At 48.3% G+C, this 22,082-nt stretch overlaps 1 protein-coding gene across 2 annotated transcripts in view; it reads right to left on the bottom strand.

Annotated features, from left to right (window-relative positions):
• Positions 1 to 22,082, bottom strand: part of ZDHHC23 (zDHHC palmitoyltransferase 23) — a 150,357-nt gene that overhangs the window by 118,327 nt on the left and 9,948 nt on the right. For both annotated transcript variants that reach the window (XM_078656657.1, XM_078656658.1), the window contains exon 2: positions 10,693 to 10,911. In XM_078656657.1, the coding sequence (XP_078512783.1) occupies positions 10,693 to 10,838 (146 nt within the window). In that variant the 5' untranslated portion in view covers positions 10,839 to 10,911. The remainder of the gene's footprint in view (positions 1 to 10,692; positions 10,912 to 22,082) is intronic.

The raw sequence follows: 22,082 nt of genomic DNA on the forward strand, positions 1-22,082 counted from the left end.
ACAATGCCTGCAAAGGAATGGACCACAAGAAACTGTGAAACAAATGACAAAATCATTTGATGAATACAAATCATTTCTGAACATCTTTAGTTACTTCCTAGATATTTGTGAGTAGCAGTTGGTTAAGTCAAATGTGCTATGGTTCTCTATGGTAGGAGCCATTGCTAAATAAAGATGCAGCCGTAGAACAGGCACTGATCTTTCAAATCCAGGGATATAGTGCCACAATTCAAGGTGTTCAACCAACAAGAACGGAGAAAACTCAAGTATTCCGTTCTGATTATTAATAACAGGCACGAGAGCCAGTGGGGAGCGGGTTGGCGCTTCTTCCATTGCCGCCGATCTGCTGAGGTAATCTGGCACTTTATTCTTGTTGCCTGGTAAGTATTCAACATCATATACGTAGTCCAACAATCTGAGGGTCATTTTTGCAATGCGCGGTGTAGCACTGGCATGACCGCTGGAGGTGAGAACTCGGACTAGCGGCTTGTGGTCCGTCCTGGGGAGGAACTTCGAACCCCAGAGAATTTGCCGGAATTTCTCCATCACCCAGACAGCAGCCAGCATCTTTTCAATTACGCTGAACTTCTCTTCAATGGGGGCTAAGGAGCGGGATGCAAAGTTGATGGTAGTCACCGTGCCTTCTGCAGACATGTGTGACAGGACGGCTTCTATACCTTTTTCGCTGGCGTCTGTGGTGAGGATCGAGAGGGCGGATTGGTCGAAACCGTGTAGGTTTGATTTGTAAGAATTCCCCGTTGGAGTCATCTGACCCGCTGAAAGCAGTTTTGTCTTTAAGTAATTGACGCAGGTGTTGTGTCTTGGTCGCAAAGTGTTTTACGAATTTGCTGTAAAACTCGGCCAATCCTAGGAATGAGCGAACTACGTCTTTGTTCTGAGGAGTGGGTGCTGCCACGATTGCCTCCACCTTGGCTCTCTTTGAGGAGATCCCAGTGTCGCTTATTTCATGTCCCAAGTACGTGACGGAGTGAAGGGCAAACTTGCATTTTTCCCACTCTGCCGTGATAACAGTTGTGTGGTAGCAGTGATGATGTGTGTCCTCCGCAGGTATCAATAACAGTCGTGTGGTAACGGTGATGGAGTGTTCTCCACAGGTAACAATAACAGTAGGGTGGTAGCAGTAATGATGAGTGTCCTCCGCAGGTATCAATAACAGTAGTGTGGTAGCGATGATGATGTGTGTCCTCCCCAGATAACAATAACAGTCATGTGGTAGCGGTCATGATGTGTGTCCTCCCCAGGTATCAATAACAGTAGTGAGGTAGCGGTGATAGTGTGTGTCCTCCGCAGGTATCAATAACAGTTGACTCGGAGTCCCAGGAGCCCTCTGGCCACTCACACCTGCTCCGGTGACCGCGCCTGGGATGAGCAACGCCCACCTCCCTCCGATGCTATTTAGCCCATCACCACAACCGCTGCGCGGGAGCGTCCCGGGAGAAGCACAGGACAAGGGCAGGACCGTCTGTGGCCGCCGGGGGCCGGGCCAGGCCCCCCTCTAACATCTGCTGCAAGGAAAGGTACTGTTTCATATCAATTAACTTGTTTAGAAAACATTGGAAAAAAGAGAACCGAGGGTCACAAACACAATGGAGGGGGTGGGGCGACCCTGGACTCATATCTGGTGAAAGTATCCAGCATGCTCAACGAGGAAATTGAAAGAACCGAAAGGAGGCTTTCCTTGGACCCAGGCCGTATTGTTAACGCCATGGTTCACGACATCCCTGAGGGCATTGCCTCTCAGCTATTGACTCCATCCCCAGGTCTACCACGGGACCTGATAGACTTGGTTGAACCACCCAGTATGTCTACGAGTTGTTAAGTCCAGTCTCAAAATGTTTCCCCCTTAAGTTGCATTGAAGATGGCCCATCTAATGTTTCCCATCTACCCGCTCCAACCACGAGACGTTGTACCAGGGCTGGCGGGCTGGTACCCCCTAGTAAGGCTAATCATCAGAAGGGGGTAAGGCTTCCAAAAGCAAAGTCCAAACCAACCAAACAGCCACCCCCAAACATTCAGCCATCATTGGAGGATTTATCCAATACACTCTGGGTAATTCTTAAAGAGAAACTAGATCTTACTCTGGTTCCTATCATGTCCAGGTTAACCTCTATCGAAGACAGGGTGAATGCTTTAGAGCAGAATAGTGGTTCAATATCTCAGTCCAACACCTCTTCCGCAAGACCAGCACCAGCTCCCCAGGAGCCTGTTGGACAGTTAGCCATCTCAAATGGGCAGGTTCCCCTTATGCCGTTAACCCAGTTCATATCTGATCTCCCACTTGTTACTGAGGGATTAACCACCAAGGATCATGTCCTGGAAACAGCTGCCTCAATACATCTTAGTGGGCCTGTAAATCTTGAGAAAGGGGCTCCTCTTGCTACTCTTGCTACATACCCATTGATACACACAAACCTTTACTAGAGAGAGAGGCATTCCAGTTTATTCCTGAGGCCCGCCCATTAGTACTTGTCTTGGCTAATGCTCCCCCTCTGGGTACCGGCCAAGTGGAAACCGCAGCCACATTAATTGACAAAGCACTGCATTGGCTGACCAACAACATGAGGATATCCGAAAGGGGTAGCCAGCATCTAGCCAGGGAAATTATAATGGCTAGAAGGATCACATGGTTGGGCGATCACAAGAAAAGATTTGAGGGTGATTGTATAGCTAGGAACTTTTCCAGTCCCCAAGTGTTGACTAGTGTGCTGGCAAACTTACCCCCCCCCCACAAAGGGGTTCTGAAATAATACCACTTACCTTAGATTTTTTTTATGATAGATTTTGGTGTGCAAGAAGCATCAGTAGGTCCAGGTCAAAATGCTCTCACGCATACCAGCCTCTCGGGAGGGTGACCCCATCCCTGTTGGACTGAATTAGTCTGAGGAATCGTTTTGGGGCCCTGACCGATATGGAGGAATGCGATTGACTACAGGGTGTCTCATAATTTCCTGAGAAAGACATCACTGAGCGGCCGAGTGAATGACCATCGGGTAGAGGGTAGTGCAGGGGTCTGTCAAGATACCATGCCACCTGCCAGTCCTTTAGTAAGTTCGCTGGCTAATGCTGGGACCACCAATGACACTAACCCCCCCCTTAGTGGTATGCTTGAAGTCTACCAGAGAGGGTGCACATTGTACAAAGAATAGAATTCCGCAAAACTCAAAACCCCCAAAGTCTATCATAGTTGAGCAAACACCAGAGGGGGACACTTTAGGCGTAATAGAGAATCCCTTAAACACGAGTATAACCCTGCAAAAAAAGAAACGCTTGTCCCTGCTCTCATGGAATCTTGCGGGAATTGGTAATAAGGTATTGTCTCCGGAATGGTGTAGTTTTATAGATCAGCATGACATGAACCTTTTTCAGGAGTCTTGGTCAGTTACACCAGTCTTCCGCGTGGGATTTCTTAATTTTTATGTCCCCGCAACAAAAAAATCAAAAGGGCGGCCTGGTGATCTGGGTTCATCAGAGCCTACGATGCAAGGTGCAACAAATTGGGTCCCCAGTGAATGATATCATGGTGGTCAGACTTGAATGGACCCATGGTCATAGGGTGGCTATCTTTAATGTCTATGCCAGGGGGTCAACAGGGGGGCACACTTCTGAGGTAATAGCCGCTCTTGACACCCAGCTTGAGGCTCTCCCTGAGCAGATTGTTCCGATAGTAGGTGGAGACTTTAATACCACCTACGAACCGCTTGGTCAAGAGGATCAGGATCTCTCATCAGACCAGCATCATGGTTGGGGAATTAAAAAACTTGAACTCCCTCCCATAAAAAGATGGACAGCTGCAGCCATTCAATTAAAAGCTATGTGCTGAGAAAGAGGCCTTAGAGCAGCAAACGGGAGAACCCCCTCAGACCTGCAGGGAGCGGATACATTTGATAATGGAAGGAACAGCAGTTGCATAGATTATCTGCTAGTGGACATAAGACTATGGCATTGTCTAGTAGATATGGTCCTCAAATCTCGGCTACAAAGTGATCACAACCCCCTCTGTTCGATATTCCAAGCCCAAAAGGGGGGATAGATACGAGCCTGCAAGGGGAGGGATAACTACACTTGACATTGTTGCTTCAAAACAACATGCGCCATGTCAAATGGGATAAATTTATCGAGGACCCTGTAAAATTGGACGCGCTCAAAGCTGAGGTCGTGAGTGAACTGGCCCAACTTAATCCCCAAAGTAGTAGCCTGGAATTTCCCCAAATCATGCTCGCGGCACATGCCCTACTTTTTTCTAGGCTTAAACTCTTTTTTATGAAGGTTCTAAACATGGAAAATAGAGCCACAAAGTTGCCTAAGGCTAGGTGGTATAATGAGGCATGCAAATCAGCTCGTCAAAAACTGAGCGTGGAATTAAGGACAAAAAATCCCACTAGAGTGAGAGAGGCGAGGGATTCATATAGATACGCCCAGAGGGTGGCCAAAAAAACATTGGGACGAGGATAGGTGGCGGGACTTGAAATATGCTTGTGAAGCTAAAGATTCCAAGCAATTTTGGAACATTATCAAATGGGACAGGGGAGGCTTAGCAGAACCTCCTCAAAATAATGTAGCTCAGACCCAGTGGATAGAATTTTTTAAGCCTCAAGTCAGCTTTTTACCATCGAAGATGATAGTATAGCATTAGATTGTGTGACTGGTGGCAGAGCTCCAGGCATGGATGGCATCCCTGCTGACGTTTTTTTAAGTGACACACCGTCCTGGTGTCAGTATTTCGCGCTGCTAGCTAATTCAGTGGCTAGGGGGGGCTCCTCTTCCATCTTCGTGGAAGGGAGCTGAAATAATCCCTGTTTTTAAAAAGGGTGATAAATCCCTTCCAAGTAACTACAGGCCTATTAGTCTTATAGACTCAGCACAAAAACGTATTGGTCGATTAGTACAAAACAAAGTACAGACATGGGTAGAGGAACACAACATCTTATCCCTATTTCAAGCCGGCTTCCGTCCCTGCACTAGTTCAACAGACCAAGTCTTCTGTTTTATTACACTTTACTGGAGGAACGTGGTCTTGACTAAAGGGTCACTCTATGCCGTCTTTGTTGACTTGAAATCGGCTTTCGATTTAGTCCCCCGCTGCAAATTCTGGAAAGTTCTTGCTGAACTGGGGATGGCCCCTGAGCTACTGACTTTCCTCGTCCGCTTACATGAGAGTAATTTTGCTAGAATCAGATGGGGGGGCAGAGGGTGAGGTTACCGATTTATTCCCTGTTGAGCGTTGTGTTCGGCAGGGTTGTGTCTTGGCCCCCACCCTGTTTTCCTTATATATAAATGGAATTGTTGACTATCTTCGCAGTTCCCCCACTGATGCCCCGGTCATAGCTGGGGTTCGTGTACCTGTCCTCATGTTTGCGGACGATATATGATTGTCTCACGGACTCAGAGTGGGCTGCAGAAGGCCGTTAACGCCTTCGGGAAATTTTGCTAACTGCGTGGACTTGAGATCAATACTGCAAAAACCACGTTCATGTCCCTGAATCAGCACAAACCCTTTGAAGGTAGAATCCTCCTGAACTATATACCCTTAGAGCAGATGGAGGCTTTTACCTACCTAGGTATTTTACTACAGAGTAACATGGGTTGGAAACACCACACGGATATATGGCCATTTTAAAATTCCATCAACTTGCAGGTGCCCTATCCTCCAAACACAAATCCTCTCTAACAAAGCCAATTACACCTGCTTTAGAGATATACAACATGAAAGTGATAAGTGCTACCCTGTATGGGTCAGAGCTCTGGGGATTTACCAACTTGAGTCACCTAGCAAAAGTGGAGAATACATTTTTACGTAGTTTAGTTGGTGTTCCCAAAAGCACCCCTACCGTTCCGCTTTTATCTGATCTAGGCAGGAAAAATGTTGTAGATATAGCGAGGTTACGGCCACTATTGTATTGGAGGCGAATCTGGACCACCCCCGAACTCACACACTATGTCCAGGCTCTGAAAGACGTGATCTCGGTAGATCCCTTTCACAAAATTCAGTGGCTTAAAGAGCTTAGGTCTCTTTTAATAAAGTTAGATCTAAGCCTCTTATGAGATGAACCGGACACATCAACCTTCCCCTCCAAAAAACAACTGAAAGAAAAATACTGGGAAATGGTCCTGACATCATCCCATAGTGCCAGCATGAACTCCAACTGAACCGGCCGTTTTTTAGATCACAAACCACAGCCTTTCTGTGAAGCATACTGGGATATCATTGAGCGCCCCTTAGACCGTAAATTGTACTTTCAATTTAGGGTAGGAACCTTATTAGTCAAAGCTTTTACTCATAAATGGGCGCCATCTCCAGATGACAAATGTCATAACTGTTTAGACATGGCTGAGACCATAGCCCATTTATTTTTTGTATGCCCCCTTTATGCTGCCCCACGACGCAAATGGCTGAGACCTATCTGGGCACCCGGAGGCACATAGAAGCCCTAAGGATATTACAGTCAGAATGTTAACCCTGCTTAGCTGTTGCTGTAGCCAAATTTCTAAGGTGGGCCTGGACCATACGCACATGCACTTTTCTGCCACCTGCTGTTAGCTAGCACAATGTAAGATGTCATTAATGCTGTTCTTATCTTATGAACTAATTTTTATCGGATCATTTAAAAATGTTAACCTGTTTTTTAATCGACAGTAACCAATGGAGTTTAATATTCTTTTATCCTATATATTGTCATGTACTATTTATTGTGTTTTGTGAAAGATGTTTTGTGCGTGCTTTTATGACTCACTGTCGAATAAAGGTTTTGAAATTTGAAAATTTGAAATAACAGTAGTGTGGTTGCGGTGATGGTGTGTGTCCTCCGCAGATATCAATAACAGTCCTGTGGTAGCGGTCATTATGTGTGTCCACGACAGGTATCAATAACAGTAGTGTGGTAGTGGTGATGATGTGTGTCCTCCGCAGGTATCAATAACAGTAGTGTGGTAAGCTTGATGACGCGTGTCCTCCGCAGGTATCAATAACAGTTGTGTGGTAGCGGTGGTGGTGTGTGTCCTCCGCAGGTATCAAGAACAGTCTTGTGGTAGCAGTGATAATGTGTGTCCTCCGCAGGTATCAATAACAGACAAATTTCCAACCTTTTTTCCTTTAGGAAGAAACTAAAAACTCACCTGTTCACACCAGACTAATTTGACCTTTTTCTCTGTCACCCCCTCTATATAATTTGTCCATCTCATACAGCAGCAACGCGCAGAGATACCCCCTCGGGGCTGATTCAGGCGCGCTACAAGAATTTAAATAAATAAACAGTCGTGTGGTAGCGGTGATGATGTGTGTCCTCCGCAGGTATCAATAACAGTCGTGTGGTAGCGGTGATGATGTGTGACCTCCGCAGGTATCAATAACAGTAGTGTGGTAGTGGTGATGATGATGATGATGTGTGTCCTCCGCAGGTATCAATAACAGTCGTGTGGTAGTAGTGATGAGGTGTTCTCCGCAGGTATCCATAACAGTCGTGTGGTAGCGATGATGATGTGTGTCCTCCGCAGGTATCAATAACAGTAGTGTGGTAGCAGTGACAACACTCCAGCATTCAAGAAATGAGCCTACTCAAGAGGTCAGGTGATCTTCATTGCCACCGATGAGCACTCGCAGGTATTTACAATACAAGCAGGCCCACAGCCTCTGCAGAGGGCACACAGACCAGTGGTACTTCCTACCGAAGAACTGGCAGCTCTAAACTCACTGAGGTTCAGTTATTGCTCAAAGTTTGGCACCAGACGCCCACATACAGGTTAATGGGCTCTGGTGCCAACCTGACAGGTAGTACCAAATGGTGGACACGAGGGTCATTAATATTCAGTGCAAGCCACCTGGATCAATAGTACCCTACGCTAACCACCATGTGATCGCTAATGACAGTGTGTGCTAGGAGAAAGTACAGGTCAGCGTGTAGCAAAAGGGGTGACTAGACCAGAGGCAGCACAAGAGATGGGACGTTTCAGGGGAGGCTCAGAAGTGACGTAAGGAGGTTCTTCACCGAAGGCAGAGTGAAAGTACCAAACACCATCCAGAAGTACCCAATGCTAGGCAAGAGGATCAGCAGTATCCAACGCCATCAACACAGGGCAGTAGTGTCCAACACCAGCAATGCAAGTCAGCAGTACCCAACAATAGGCATGAGGATCAGCAGTATCAAACGCCATCAACACAGGGCAGTAGTGTCCAACACCAGCAATGCAAGTCAAAAGTACCCAACACTAGCTAAACAGGTCAGTTTTACCAAACACCAGCCACGTAGGTCGTAGTAACCAACACTAGGCATGAGGATCAGCAGTACCCAACGCCATCAACACAGGCAAGTAGTGTCCAACACCAGCATTGCAAGTCAGTGGTACCCAACACTAGCTAAACAGGTCAGTTTTATCCAACACCAGCCATGCAGGTCGTAGTAACCAACACTAGGCATGAGGATCAGCAGTATCCAACGCCATCAACACAGGGCAGTAGTGTCCAACACCAGCAATGCAAGTCAGCAGTACCCAACAATAGGCATGAGGATCAGCAGTATCAAACGCCATCAACACAGGGCAGTAGTGTCCAACACCAGCAATGCAAGTCAAAAGTACCCAACACTAGCTAAACTGGTCAGTTTTACCAAACACCAGCCACGTAGGTCGTAGTAACCAACACTAGGCATGAGGATCAGCAGTACCCAACGCCATCAACACAGGCAAGTAGTGTCCAACACCAGCAATGCAAGTCAGTGGTACCCAACACTAGCTAAACAGGTCAGTTTTATCCAACACCAGCCATGCAGGTCGTAGTAACCAACACTAGGCATGAGGATCAGCAGTATCCAATGCCATCAACACAGGGCAGTAGTGCCCAACACCAGACATGCAGGTCAGTGGTACCTTAAACTAGCCAGGCAGGTCAGTATTACTCAATACTAGCCTTGCAGGTCAGTAGTAACAAACACCAGCCACGTAGGTCAGTAGTACCCAATACTAGCCACACAGGTCAATAGTACCAAGAATTCGGCATGACGATCAGTAATATCCAATGCTAGCAACACAGGGCAATAGTGTCCAACACAAGCCACGCAGGTCAGTAGTACTCCGTACTAGCCTTGCAGGTCCGTAGCAAACCATGCTAGCCACTTAGATCAGTATTACCAAATGCAAGCCACATAGGTCACTAGTACCCATCACTAGCCACATGGTTCGGCAGTACCCAATACTAGCTGTGCAGGGTAGCAATATCCATCCAAAGTCAAGCGGTCTTCATTACCCAATGCTAGTCACATGGGTTTGCAGTACCCAATGCTAGCCGTGCTGGTCAGCAGTACATAACGCAAGCCACGCAGGTCTGCAGTGCCCAATGCTAGCCGTGCAGGTCAGGAGTCACATAGGTCCGCAGTACCAGACACTAGCTTTGCAGGTCAGTTGCACCCAATAATAGCCGCACAGGTCAGTAGCACAGAACACAAGCTATGCAGGTCTGCAGTACCCAATGCTAGCCACGCAGGTTAGTAGTCACATGGGTCTGCAGTACCCCATGCCAATCACATGGGTCTGCAGTACCCAGTGCCAGTCACATGGGTCTGCAGTACCCAATGCTAGCTATGCAGGTAAGTAGTACACAACGCTAGCTGAGCAGGCCAGCAGAAACCAGTGCTAGCCACAAAGGTCAGTAGTACACAACGCTAGCTGAGCAGGCCGGCAGAAACCAGTGCCAGCCACAAAGGTCAGTAGTAACTATCACTTGCCAAGCAGGTGAGTAGTACCCATTGCAAGCCAAGAGGTCTTCAATACTGGCCTGCCCGACTAGCATTGGACACTGCAGACCACATGGGTCTGCAGTATCCAATGCTAGTCGGGCCGGACAGTATTACACAACATTAGCTGAGGTCAGTAGAAGCCAGTGCTAGCCATGCAGGTCAAGAGCGCACAATGCTAACTGGGCAGCTCTGCAGTACCCAAAGCTAGCCGAGAAGGTCAAGAGCACACAACACTAACAGGGCAGGTCAGCAGAAACCAATGCTAGCCGCGCAGCTCAGTAGTACCCAGTGCTAGCCACACAGCTCAGTAGTACCCAGTGCTAGCCGCGCAGCTCAGTAGTACCCAGCACTAGCCGCGCAGCTCAGTAGTACCCAGCACTAGCCGCGCAGCTCAGTAGTACCCAGTACTAGCCGCGCAGCTCAGTAGTACCCAGTGCTAGCCGCGCAGCTTAGTACCCAATGCTAGCCGCACACCTCAATAGTGCCCGATGCTAGCTACATCACCTCGGTAGTGCCCAATGCTAGCCGCACACCTCAGTATTGCGAAATGCTAGCCGCACACCTCAGTAGTGCCCAATGCTAGCTGCGCAGCTTAGTAGTGCCCAATGCTAGCCTTGCAGCTTAGTAGTACCCTATGCTAGCCGCGCAGCCCAGTAGTACCCAATGCTAGCCGTGCAGAAGTACGAAATGCAAGGCGCACAGTTCAGTAGTACCAAATGCTAGCCGCACTGTCGAGCAGTACCAAATGCTAGCCGAACAGCTCAGTAGTACCCAATGCTAGCCGCACAGCTCAGTGGTACCCAATGCTAGCCGCACAGCTCAGTGGTACCCAATGCCTGCCATGCAGCTTAGTAGTCAATGCCAGCTGCACAGCTTAGTATTACCCAATATGAGCTGCACAGCTCGGAAGTGCTCGACACAGCAGTGGCTCACTCGCAGGCTCACCTGTCGCAGGTGTTGTCAAGGTCTTCGCAGTCGCAGAAGCAGGCCACCATATGGTTCTTCTCACCATCTCGGTCGATGTATTCGCAGCAGCACAGGGAGTCATCGAAGTCCTTCGCCTTGCCATGTCTTGACTTCTTGGTGCTCATTATACCTCTCCGCACTACTGCAAAAGCCTGCTTGGTCCAAGTAAGGACAGGTGTCGCTGCCAAGGGTCACTGCCTGGAGAAACACACAAAGCAAGAATGAAAATAAAGGAGGTGGCTATCGGTGCATCACAGGGGTGAAGGAGAACAAGAAGCGTGATGAGGAACAAGGAACCCTTGGCTCATGTAACGTGTGTCCATGCCACAAGTTCCACTTAGATGCCCTGCATGCAAATGTATCTCCTGTGACCAGGCGCACAACGAACGCCCATAGGGCTGAAAATGCAACAACACATCCCCCGTCCCCCACTGTGTGTCTCAGCCTGAGCTGATGTGGGATCGGCTTGGCAGTGTCTGGAGTCTTATCACAAGCACGCCCGATTTTTTCACAGGTCTTTAAATACCATTTGCATCTTTACATACCTTTGTAAACTGGTTACAGAGGCTTAGTTTTTGTTTCTGGTTGCAGTACCCCCTGGGCCCCCACTCTGCCTATTCCTTACAATTGTATTTTACATTCACTGCCCTAGTATGAGAATGCATTTCATGAAAAGGAATATAAAGCAGGGTTGCCAAAAGAAAATTGCCAGCCATGTGTTGTTTAAAGAGCCTGCAAAGACCTTGTCTTAACACTGCATAGAGTTACACATAAAAAGTATGTATTCATTTGTAATGTGACTTTTGTTGTATTTGTTCCCTTTATTGATCAGTCGTGGATCATTCAGGCAGCCCTGGAACACAATTACCAGTGCTTTCTATTTATATGTGTTGTTCGAAGTATGCACAGACAAGTGCTGAAAAAACGGCTTTAGGTGACTGTACTTTTGTATCATCTGGGACATCAAAATAATGAGCTGGCAATCGTAATCATAAGACTAAGTTTGTAACAGGAGCAGCACATTATTTATTTCCTCCACCCCCGATTAATGCATAATAGCAATAGTTTAACTTACATTTGAAACCCTACGCCGCCGTCAACAACATGCTGAGTTACTTCAACTGTCTGGTAATGCACCCTACAATCAGACAACTCACTCCCCATGCTCGCCCTTCACTTTCACGCTCACCCTACACTCACAGCGATCATAATGCACTCACACCGATAACCATGCACTCACCATTTACGCACTCACCCTACACTCACAGTGATCACTGTGCACTCACAATGCACACTTGTGCTGTTCACCCGGTCCCTCACCCTGCACTCATGTGACACTTCACTCACCTGTCCCCCTCACTGCTCATTCCGCAATCTAACTCCAACAAGCCCATCACTAAACATGCATTTTATTGTCCCACTCTGCACTTACATCCGCACCCAAAGTCTGTGTTTAGTTTCTTACTCAAATGAGTCAGGGGGAGCTGAAGACGTAAGCCCAGGGTCACACATGCGGTGATTTGGGTCTTCCAATGCACCGAAGCAGGCACCCGAAACTGCTGCGAGATGCGGGCGGTGAGTAGGGATGGCAAAGGGGGTGGGGGTGGGACATTGTTTGTTCGTTCAAACGTAGCTCCTGGAAGAAGGAAATTGCATCGCAGTAAGCATAAATACACACTGTTCCTGCCAAATCAGCAGCGGGTGCCCTTCGGCGTCATTAGTTATAAGTTGACAGGTGCAAACTTCCAGCACGGGAGGCGACAATTTAAAGCAGCACAACCACAAATACTCGAGAGGCGGAACACAATCAGAAAACCTGCACGGTTCACGTACTTTACAGCACTGGTCCGTATCACCCAATGCTGCTAAAACCCACCCAGAGAGGTGGGATTATTGTGGTTGTGTAGTTTGGTCGCAGGCGAGTCCTTCCCTCGGAATGTGCGCCCTCCTTTAGGGGACGCCCTCCTTTGGGGGACACCCCCCTGTCCAGTGGGATCACCCCCCCCCCCCCCTACGAGGCAGGGGCGCTTCCGCGGCATACCTCGAGCACTGTAGCCCCCACACCCGTAAAAGTAACTCATCTGTAAACAATTCCCAAAAAAAAGGTTATTTTAAATTACTGACTAGTACCCGTGACACTGCCTGCTGGAAGTTTTAACACCAGAGACCCTCTCCGATCAGCAGTCTTTGTTATGCTACATTGAGAAATGCAACTCTTGAGAAAAGAAACACAGGACCAGGGCCGGCTTCTGGCATGGGCGGGCTGGGGTTAGGCCCAGGGCGCCAATCCACAGAGGAGCTCTCTGCATTTAGGCCCTGTGCACAGCAACGTCCCTCTCTACCTTGGTTCCAGCGATTTCGTTTAAAGCCGTTCTAATTATTATTAACGAGTTGTGATTAAAACCCTAACAGCCCCCGTTCTCTCCCATCTACTTTCACCCCATGAAGACATTGGAGTTCGGAGACAAGTTGCCCCTTTGACGGAGCCAGTCAGGGACTGACCTGTGGAACCTCCAACCTGGAGCGGGTCTGGGAGGACCTCGGAGCAGGCAAGCCCTTCGCCTCTAGGGTGGGGCAGATGTGGAAGCGTCTCGGAGCAGGCAGGCCCTTCACACCTAGGGACAGGGCTTTAAGTGGGATGAAAAAACTGGGGGGGTGGGGATCTCTCAAAGGGGCGTGGCCAATGTAATTAAGGGCGTGGCTGAAAAACACATAAGCTAAAAATCTGTGCTTACTGCTTAGCATAGTGTTTCGCCGGACTTGTCTTTTGCTGTTTCTGTCATTGCATCCAGTTATACGATACAACAAACATCATACCTACAACAAGTTAGGACTATTGGCTTTGTCAATGGTTGTTAGTTGCATAAGATAAATAAGCAGCAATTATGGCTAGTATATAATATTGAAAAAGCTTCCACTTAAACCCCTGCTGACACCACGACAATGTTGCTGATCCTGAGTTTCAAAAAGAGAAGGGAAATCCAGAGAGAAAATTACTCTATTTAAAGGATTTCCCTTCCCCTACAAAGATCACCTGGCGTGACGTCATGACGTAACTTCTCCCCTAGTGAGAAGTGAGCAGCGCACATCATGTGCCTGCTTTCACTGCAATCCGGGGGGAAAAAGGGAGCGCCTATGCCAGGGCACAGGACAGGGTTGGAGGACCTAGGAGCAGGCAGGCCTTTCATACCAGGGGGCAGGATTGGAGGGCTTCAGAGCAGACAGGCCCTTCATATGTAGCGGCAGGTTTCGAGGGTCTTGGAGCAGACTGGCCCTTCATACCTAGGGGCAGGATTGGAGAGCTCCAGAGCAGACGGGCCCTTCATACGTAGCAGAAGGTTTGGATGGTCTCGGAGCAGGCAGTTCCTTCATACCCAGGGACCCGGTTGGAGGACCTCGGAGCAGGGTGGTCTTTCATACCTATGGGCAGGTTTGGAGGGCTTTGGAGTAGGTAGGTCCTTCATACCTAGGGGCAGGTTTGGAGAGCCTCTGAGCAGGCAGTCTGTTAAGTTGAAGAACATGACTGTCACAGATGCAGGTAGGTAGAATAAAAAGTTTTTTTATTATCGAATACAGGTTCCGAGTGAAGAGCCTACGACCGCTCGTCCGGGACCCTCGGTGCTACTGCCCAAACGGGAACTGGTCTGAGCAGGACATCCAGGACAGTGGAAGCGGAGCCAAAGGCATACATGTGAACAAATACATTTGGTGTCTCTTGCGGAAACTCGGGAAGAAAACAAGTTGTCCTTTTTCCATATCAAGGACAACTTGTACAATACATCATCATCCTTCCCTTTTCAAACACTTAGAGGTTAAACACAAAATAGAAAAAAACAACAAAGGAATGTACAAAGAAGAAAAAGGATACAGTATCACATCAAATAATAATCTTTGAATTTTAAAGGAAATTAAACATTTCAAACAGCTCTAAAGGCAGCTCTTTCAATTGAAGGCCTTGACTATTAGAAGTATTTAAACTTCTCAAACTGTAACTAGAAAGAATACGTTCATCATTGAGTCATATGAGAATAGCTGTCAGATCCAACAGGTACTTGAGAACTCGCACCTCCAACATCAGAGAAGGCACTAAGAACAGAGTGAGGAGCACCTTCCTTCTGAGGAACATCCCATCAGGAACTTCCCACACCACTCTCAGTAAGAATACCTTTGTTTGGGACAGCTGTCATTTTTTAAGCTTGTTACTGAGTGACTTTTACGAGACTTCTCCTGCTCCACCACCCTCTCCCTTCCAAAAGAATAACACCTTTGGATACTTTGAAAACCTTAATGGGTAGTGAATATTTCGACTCTCCTTTCTTCACCTTATTTAATGAGAAGCCAGTCTCCAACTGAGTACTCAACCTCCTTGGAATTATTTTGTTTTATCATCAACATATTTGGCAACTGTTTCCGGTTTCTTAGACACTTTGTTCCTCATGTGCCCAGAATTAGCTTTTACTATAGTGTCCTGAGAAAACTTCCACCCATATGGGATACAATTTGCACCTGGATTGTCTGTTACATTACAATTTGAATGGAGACACATCAGTTGTACTGTGTGGTGGAGTGTGATAACGCCAAACTTTCTCTCAGATCAGACCAGAAGAAAAAGCAGTCTGCACACCTTCAGAAGCCCCTTCATACCTAGGGGCAGATTTGGGGGCGGGGGGGTCTCGGACCAGGTAGGTCCGTCATACCTAGGGGCAGGTTTGGAGGGACTGGGAGCACAGTCCCTTCATACACAAGGTTTTGGAGGGTCTCAGAGCAGGCAGGCCCTTCATACCTAATAGAAGGTGTGGTAGGGTCTTGTAGTCTTCGACCAGGGTCAACGGACTCGATAATTCTCGCCTCAGTGCCTACTCTAACCAGGGAACACACTCGGTAACTCTGGGCATTAAGCTTGCCTCATCTCTACAACGGCCCCCCACAGACGCCGGGGGGATGCCTGGTTTCACCCTGGAGATACCCAGAAAGGGACCATCTCACAGGGAAAACCAGGACGGGTTCCCCAGCGGTCTACAGCGCCAGGACACTCGAGTAGAGTAACAGTGCGCTTTACAAGTATCCCACATTTACATTTACATTTAGCAGACAGGCCCATCATAACTAGAACCCAGTGAGGACAGCCTCAGAATTCAAGCCCTACACTGACTGGTGTGGACGGGCTTTGGAGCAAGCAGGACAGGCCTTTCATACTTAGTGGAGGTATCGTAGGCCCCCGAGCAGCCAGGCCCTTTATACCCAGGTGCAAAGATGGACAGCCTTGGCGCAGGTAAGCACTCCACCCACTAAGGTGGGTGTGGGACGGTCCAGGAGCAGGCATGGTCTGCACATACAGAGGCGCATATGAAACTGCCTCAGAGCAGCAGGCAGACACTTCATACCAAAGGGAGCAGGCAGGCTTTAGATATCCATTGGCAGGAGTGTAACTGCCTCGAAGCAGCCAGGCCCACCAAGCCCAGGAGAGAGGGTGGATCGGCGCATGTAAGGCACACCCCTCACGTCATGTATAGAGAGCAGCCTCTTCTATTAAAAATAAAAAAACATTTTATAGTAAAAGTGGAATACCAAAGCCTTTCACAAGACAAGTATCAGCGCATCATGGAAGCCCAGTTATAAATGCACAGGACACTGCCAGGCAGGCACCTAGAGACGTGCCTCGGGTGGAAACACATCTGCCCAGCCCATAACAATGAGGTTACAGGCAGAGGTTTGTTTACCGCAGCATCTCCTCCGGGAGGGCATGAAGGGAAGCGTCCTCATTAGCAAGGTATCACTACAGGATCAAGTAAGTACACAGGAGAGATACCTTCATCGACACAAACTGACCCTACGCTGGGGGGAAGAGAGCGCAATCAAAAAGGGGGCAATGAGCGAGGAAACAGGGGTGCAGGTGCCAAAAACGAGAAAACTAACATTGGCAATGGCAATAGGGCAAGCTTATGAATGCAGTCAAGCCAGACCTAAAAACCCATGTACATTAACGATTGCCTCCTATTTGTGCTACTGCCAGAGAAAAGTACCATGAACTATCTAGTTACCTAAGACACTTTAAAAACAATATAATGATGTCTGTGCCCCTTAAAGTTAAAGATCAGGTAGCTGGATCAATAAACAAAATGATCACAGCATCGTGGAGGGCAAACACTTTTTTGTGGAAGCACAGAACTTCTAACCAATCAAAACATAATATCCCGGCTTCCAACGTGTGGATGGAGCCAAAGCTCCTCTTCAGATGGTTCTCACATAATTGTCTGGCGACAGCTGCGCTGTCAAGCCAGACCATAAGAAGGAGTACAAGCATTGGGAGCACAGAAAGGAGGCACCACAAGCGAAGAGTACAAGCACTAGGAGACCGGGACCAGGGAGCAGGAAAACACAAGGAGGAGGGCAACCAAAAAGAAGAATGAGGCGGCCAGCTGGCCAGACACAAGAATATCGGCCTCAGGGCAGCCAGCCAAACAAGGAGGAGAGCAGCCTAAGGGCCCAACACAAAGAGGATGGTCAGTCAGTCAGCCAGATACATGGAGGATGAGTGGTCGTTCAGTCAGTCAAACAATCAATCAATCAAAACATTTGTAAACAGCGCTGCTCACCTGTGGGGCTCTCAAGGCACGGGAGGGGCGGGTGGGGCAGGGGGGGCGAGAGGGGGAATGCTGCTACTGCTCGAATAGCCAGGTCTTGAGTAGTCTTCTGAAGGTTAGGAGGTCCTGGGTCTGCCGAAGTAGGATGGGGAGGGTGTTCCAGGTCTTGGCGGCGAGGTGGGAGAACAATCTGCCACCGGAGGTCGCTCTTCGGATGTGGGGGACGGTGGCGAGGGAAGAGGTCGGCAGAGAGGAGCTGGCGGTTAGGGGTGTAGAAGGTGAGACGTCTGTTGAGGTATGCTGGTCCGGTGTCGTGGAGTGCCTTGTGTGCGTGGGTGAGGAGCTTGAAGGTGATCTTCTGGTTGACGGGGAGCCAGTGCAGGTCTTTCAGGTGGGGTGTGATGTGGCTGCGGCGGGGGATGTCGAGGACCAGGCGTGCAGAGGCGTTCTGAATGCGCTGTAGTCGTTTCAGGAGTTTGGCTGAGGCTCCTGCGTAGAGGGCGTGTCCGTAGTCCAACCTGCTGCTAATGAGGGCCGGGGTGACAGTTCTTCTTGTTTCGGTGGGGATCCACCTGTAGATCTTCTGGAGCATGCGTAGGGTGTTGAAGCAGGAGGGCGAGACGGCGTTGACCTGCTTTGTCATGGAGACGAAGGATGTGGTCCAGTCCAGAGCCTTGTCTCGGATCCCTGCGTCATGGAGGTGTGCGCGTAGGGTGCGGTGGCAGATAGTGTCGAAGGCGGCTGACAGGTCCAGGAGGATGAGGTCAGCGGTTTGGCCATTCTCCAGCAGGGCCCTGATGTCATCTGTGGCAGCGATGTGGGCAGTTTCGGTGCTGGGGTTGCTGCGGAACCCGGACTGGGACGGGTCCAGAATGCTGTTCTCCTTGAGGTAGCAGGTCAGTTGTCCGTTGACGGTCTTCTCCATGACCTTCGCCGGGAACGGGAATGGGGAGATGGGCCGGAAGTTCTTGAGGTCCTATCGGTCAGCCTTGGGTTATTTGAGTAGGGCGTTGATCTCGGCGTACTTCCAGCTCTCCGGGAAGGTTGCTGTCGCTAAGGAGATGTTGATGGCTTTCCAGAGGTGGGGTGCGATGGTGGTGCTGGCTTTGTTAAAGATGTGGTGTGGGCATGGGTCTGACAGAGATCCGGAGTGGATGGTGTTCATGATTTGGATGGTGTTGTCATCGCTTATGTTGGTCCGGGAGAGCAGGGGGATCGGTGAGGACGGTAGCCGTGGGGATGGGGGTCGTGACGTTGAAGCTGTCGTGGATGTCTGCGATCTTGCAACGGAAGAAGGTGGCAAGGGAGTCGCACAGGTCTTGCGAAGGTGAGAAGTCGTTGGTGTTGGAGCTGGGGTTGGAGAGTTCCTTCACGATGTTGAAGAGCTCTTTGCTGTTGTGTGCGTTGTCAGGAGTAGCGATGGGCTGCCACACTTAGAGAAAGAAGGAATGTGAAGTAAAAACACATTTTCAAAAAGCACGAGCATTGGCAATGCCAATAGAGCTGGCTTTGAAAGAACGTTTTATGGTAATATGAAGCATTACAAGTAAATAGCATGGGAATGCACACGTACTTGTGTGGAAGCAAAGAACTGTAGAATTATATTGGTGCAACTTAAGATGGCATGAAACAGTTGCACTGTAAAGTCAGACCTAAACATCCATGTAGGTTAATGACTGCCCTCCTCCCTTCAGTAAAGCTCGCAGAGAAAAACAACAGATTAGCTAAGACACTTTAATATAATTCCAATGTCATGTGTGTGTCCTTGACAGTTCAAGCTTGGTTAGCTGGATAAATAAACAAAGTGGTTACAGAAGCGTGGAGGGCAAGCACTTCTTTGGTAGAAGCACACAACTTCTACCTAATCAAAACATGTACTACTGGATCCCAACATGTGGGTGGGGGTCAAAGCTCCCCTCAAGTAATGCTCACATAACTGTATGGCCACAGTTTCGCTGTCAAGCCACACAATAAAAAGGGGATGGGAATAAGAGGAAACCCTAAGGATGTGGGCAGCCAAAGAGAGTAAAGAAAGGCGAGAGGGAGGAAATAAAAATAAAAAAAAGATGTATGACTGAATGTTGGAAGGTAGACGCAGATGGAGGACATGAGGAGTATGGTGAAAAAACAAGACAAAGCTGCAGTTCAGTGTTGAAGCTCCATCGTAAAAGTGAATTGAACTGGCAGGCATACCCATCACTCTATAATTCCTGAAGTTGCTACATGAATATAGCAGCAGTCTGTGCAAACCCAATTAGGTCAGCATACATGACCATACCAACAATAACCATTTTAGACGGGGTGAAGCGGAGCTTGGTATCACATCAATTTATTGGCTTTGATTCTCTCTATACCAAATTGTACAACCTCAAGGGATTATCAGACCAGAAAAAAAACAGTGGCAATCATCATCTCGGAACACGTCTGGCTTGTGCTCATTAATCAGAACAGGACTTTGAAATACTCATCTACATCTTATATTCACACATTTTGTAAAGATTAATTTTCATACTTGTGACAGTCAGTTGTACTACCTAATTGTATTTATGCGCACTTCTGTGGCGACTACGACTGGGGCACACCACGACTAACCAACGCCTGACATGGGTCCTTCATGTCAACTACATCAATCCCAATAGTCAGGATCACCACTTGCTTCCAACAGGTTCAGTACTGTATCCTGTAGCTTGAGAAACAAGACTGAAGGGAAAGCTGACCATCTCCCTGGGATGCTACATGGTAGATGACGAGGCTTCTGAACCAGATTTTGTTTCTCCTTGGGAGCCACCTGTAATCACAGAGCTCACGTTGGAGTCATGTAGAGAGAGGCTGAGAATAAATGTGGTCAGAGAGCTCAGAATATATTAGAGCGAGCCATAAGATACTCCAGTAACCCTAAAAACAACAAACTCTTGCAGTCTAACCGGACATGACAACTGCCTGCTGTGGTACCCTGCCCTGGAAGAAGACATGGGCAATAATGACCAGGACAACAGGGAGCAAGGCCCAGCTAACTGAATACATGCATGGCACATCCACCTTCACAAAACTGTGTGGCAGGGTGGGGTGGGATATCATGGAAACAACCCAGTAACCCGTATCCAACGAGTTTCGCAGGCCTCCATGAAAAAATAACCACCACCCATCCTGCCATGCAATGCCTTGCTTACTCTGCACACACAAACACATACATACTTGCACAGACTGAAGCACTCAAAACATAACCCATGACTAGCAACATATGGGGGAAAGGCTTAAACGAAGGGCCACAGCTAGAGTACACTCATTGGATTTCAATACAGAGTTGGTAGGATCCTGGCCCACGAGGGCAGTGCCATTAACGGTCAGTCCGCCAATACCCTGGTCTGAAGGGAGTACTCACGTCTTTTGTTTGTGGAGAAACATGGTATAAAACTCATCCTGTGGGCAATTACACTGCGGGGGGGGGGGGGGGGTATTCAGTATCAAAAAGTCACATGGAAGGTGCTAGGCCAATCCGGGAAAACGCACAAGGTGAGCACACTTGTAAAAAAGGTCTTGGCGACATAGATTACCATGCCTGAAGACATTGGGTCAACGGTGTCCCATCTATGGTTGGGAACACGTTAGGTGTTTTTGGGTACCCCTCACACACCAACAGGCCCCTTGGTGTCATGCTTCATCATCGGGGTCATCGTATCCCTCTACGGGATACGGCGTGCTGCGACCAACGATTACGTGGGAGCACTTCTTGACTATGTGTGGTGTATTGTGAGGGATTTCTATGTGAGTGCTGTGGTGGGGTTTAGGATAGTGAGTGGGGTTCTTTAAAAAGCACCGGACTCGTGGGGTAGCAAAAAAACTTTAATTGGCCCCCGAGCTGGTACTAGTAAAAAGTAAGTGAGGAGGTAATGGCGTAGTTTATGTGCGCCACCTCATATGTGTGTGTCAACATGTTTCGATGTAAAAACATCTTCAGGACTGGGGTACACAAATCCCCACCGTACTCACGTTTTTCTAATCGCGTCTTTTGAATATTTCAAAAAAGTGATATTTACAAGTGAAGGCATACCAATGTACCTACTTAACAACCGCTATTTAGCTGACTGTTTAATTAGGAGTTTGTTACTCCATGAGACCGTATTTAACATAGGGGTTACCCGGGCTTCCTTGCTGCGGGTCTATGAGGAGAATCCCTCTTCGCTGCCCCTTACGCCGGCTCCGCTGATCAGCGGAGCCGGCGTAAGGGGCAGCGAAGAGGGATTCTCTTAAATAGCGGTTGACCACCTAAATAGCGGTTGACCTCCTCACTTACTTTTAACTAGTACCAGCTCGGGGGCCAATTAAAGTTTTTTTGCTACCCCACGAGTCAGGTGCTTTTTAAAGAACCCCACTCACTATCCTAAACCCCACCACAGCACTCACATCGAAATCCCTCACAATACACCACACATAGTCAAGAAGTGCTCCCACGTAATCGTTGATCGCAGCACGCCGTATCCCGTAGAGGGATACGATGACCCCGATGATGAAGCATGACACCAAGGGGCCTGTTGGTGTGTGAGGGGTACCCAAAAACACCTAACGTGTTCCCAACCATAGTAGGGACACCGTTGACCCATTACTTAATGGATTCCTCTTGTTTATAAATGTAACTCAGGGAGAACACATCCATTTCTAGGTAATATTCTCTCTCTCCTCCTTTTGTTTGAAATTCATGCCTGAAGACAAACATCATCTACACATGCACTAATATAGGTGATGCATACTATCCATAACACTGGCAGAGCAAAATGCATATTGACA

Source organism: Lissotriton helveticus, chromosome 8, assembly GCF_964261635.1.
Source record: "Lissotriton helveticus chromosome 8, aLisHel1.1, whole genome shotgun sequence".
NCBI classification, from domain to species: domain Eukaryota; kingdom Metazoa; phylum Chordata; class Amphibia; order Caudata; family Salamandridae; genus Lissotriton; species Lissotriton helveticus.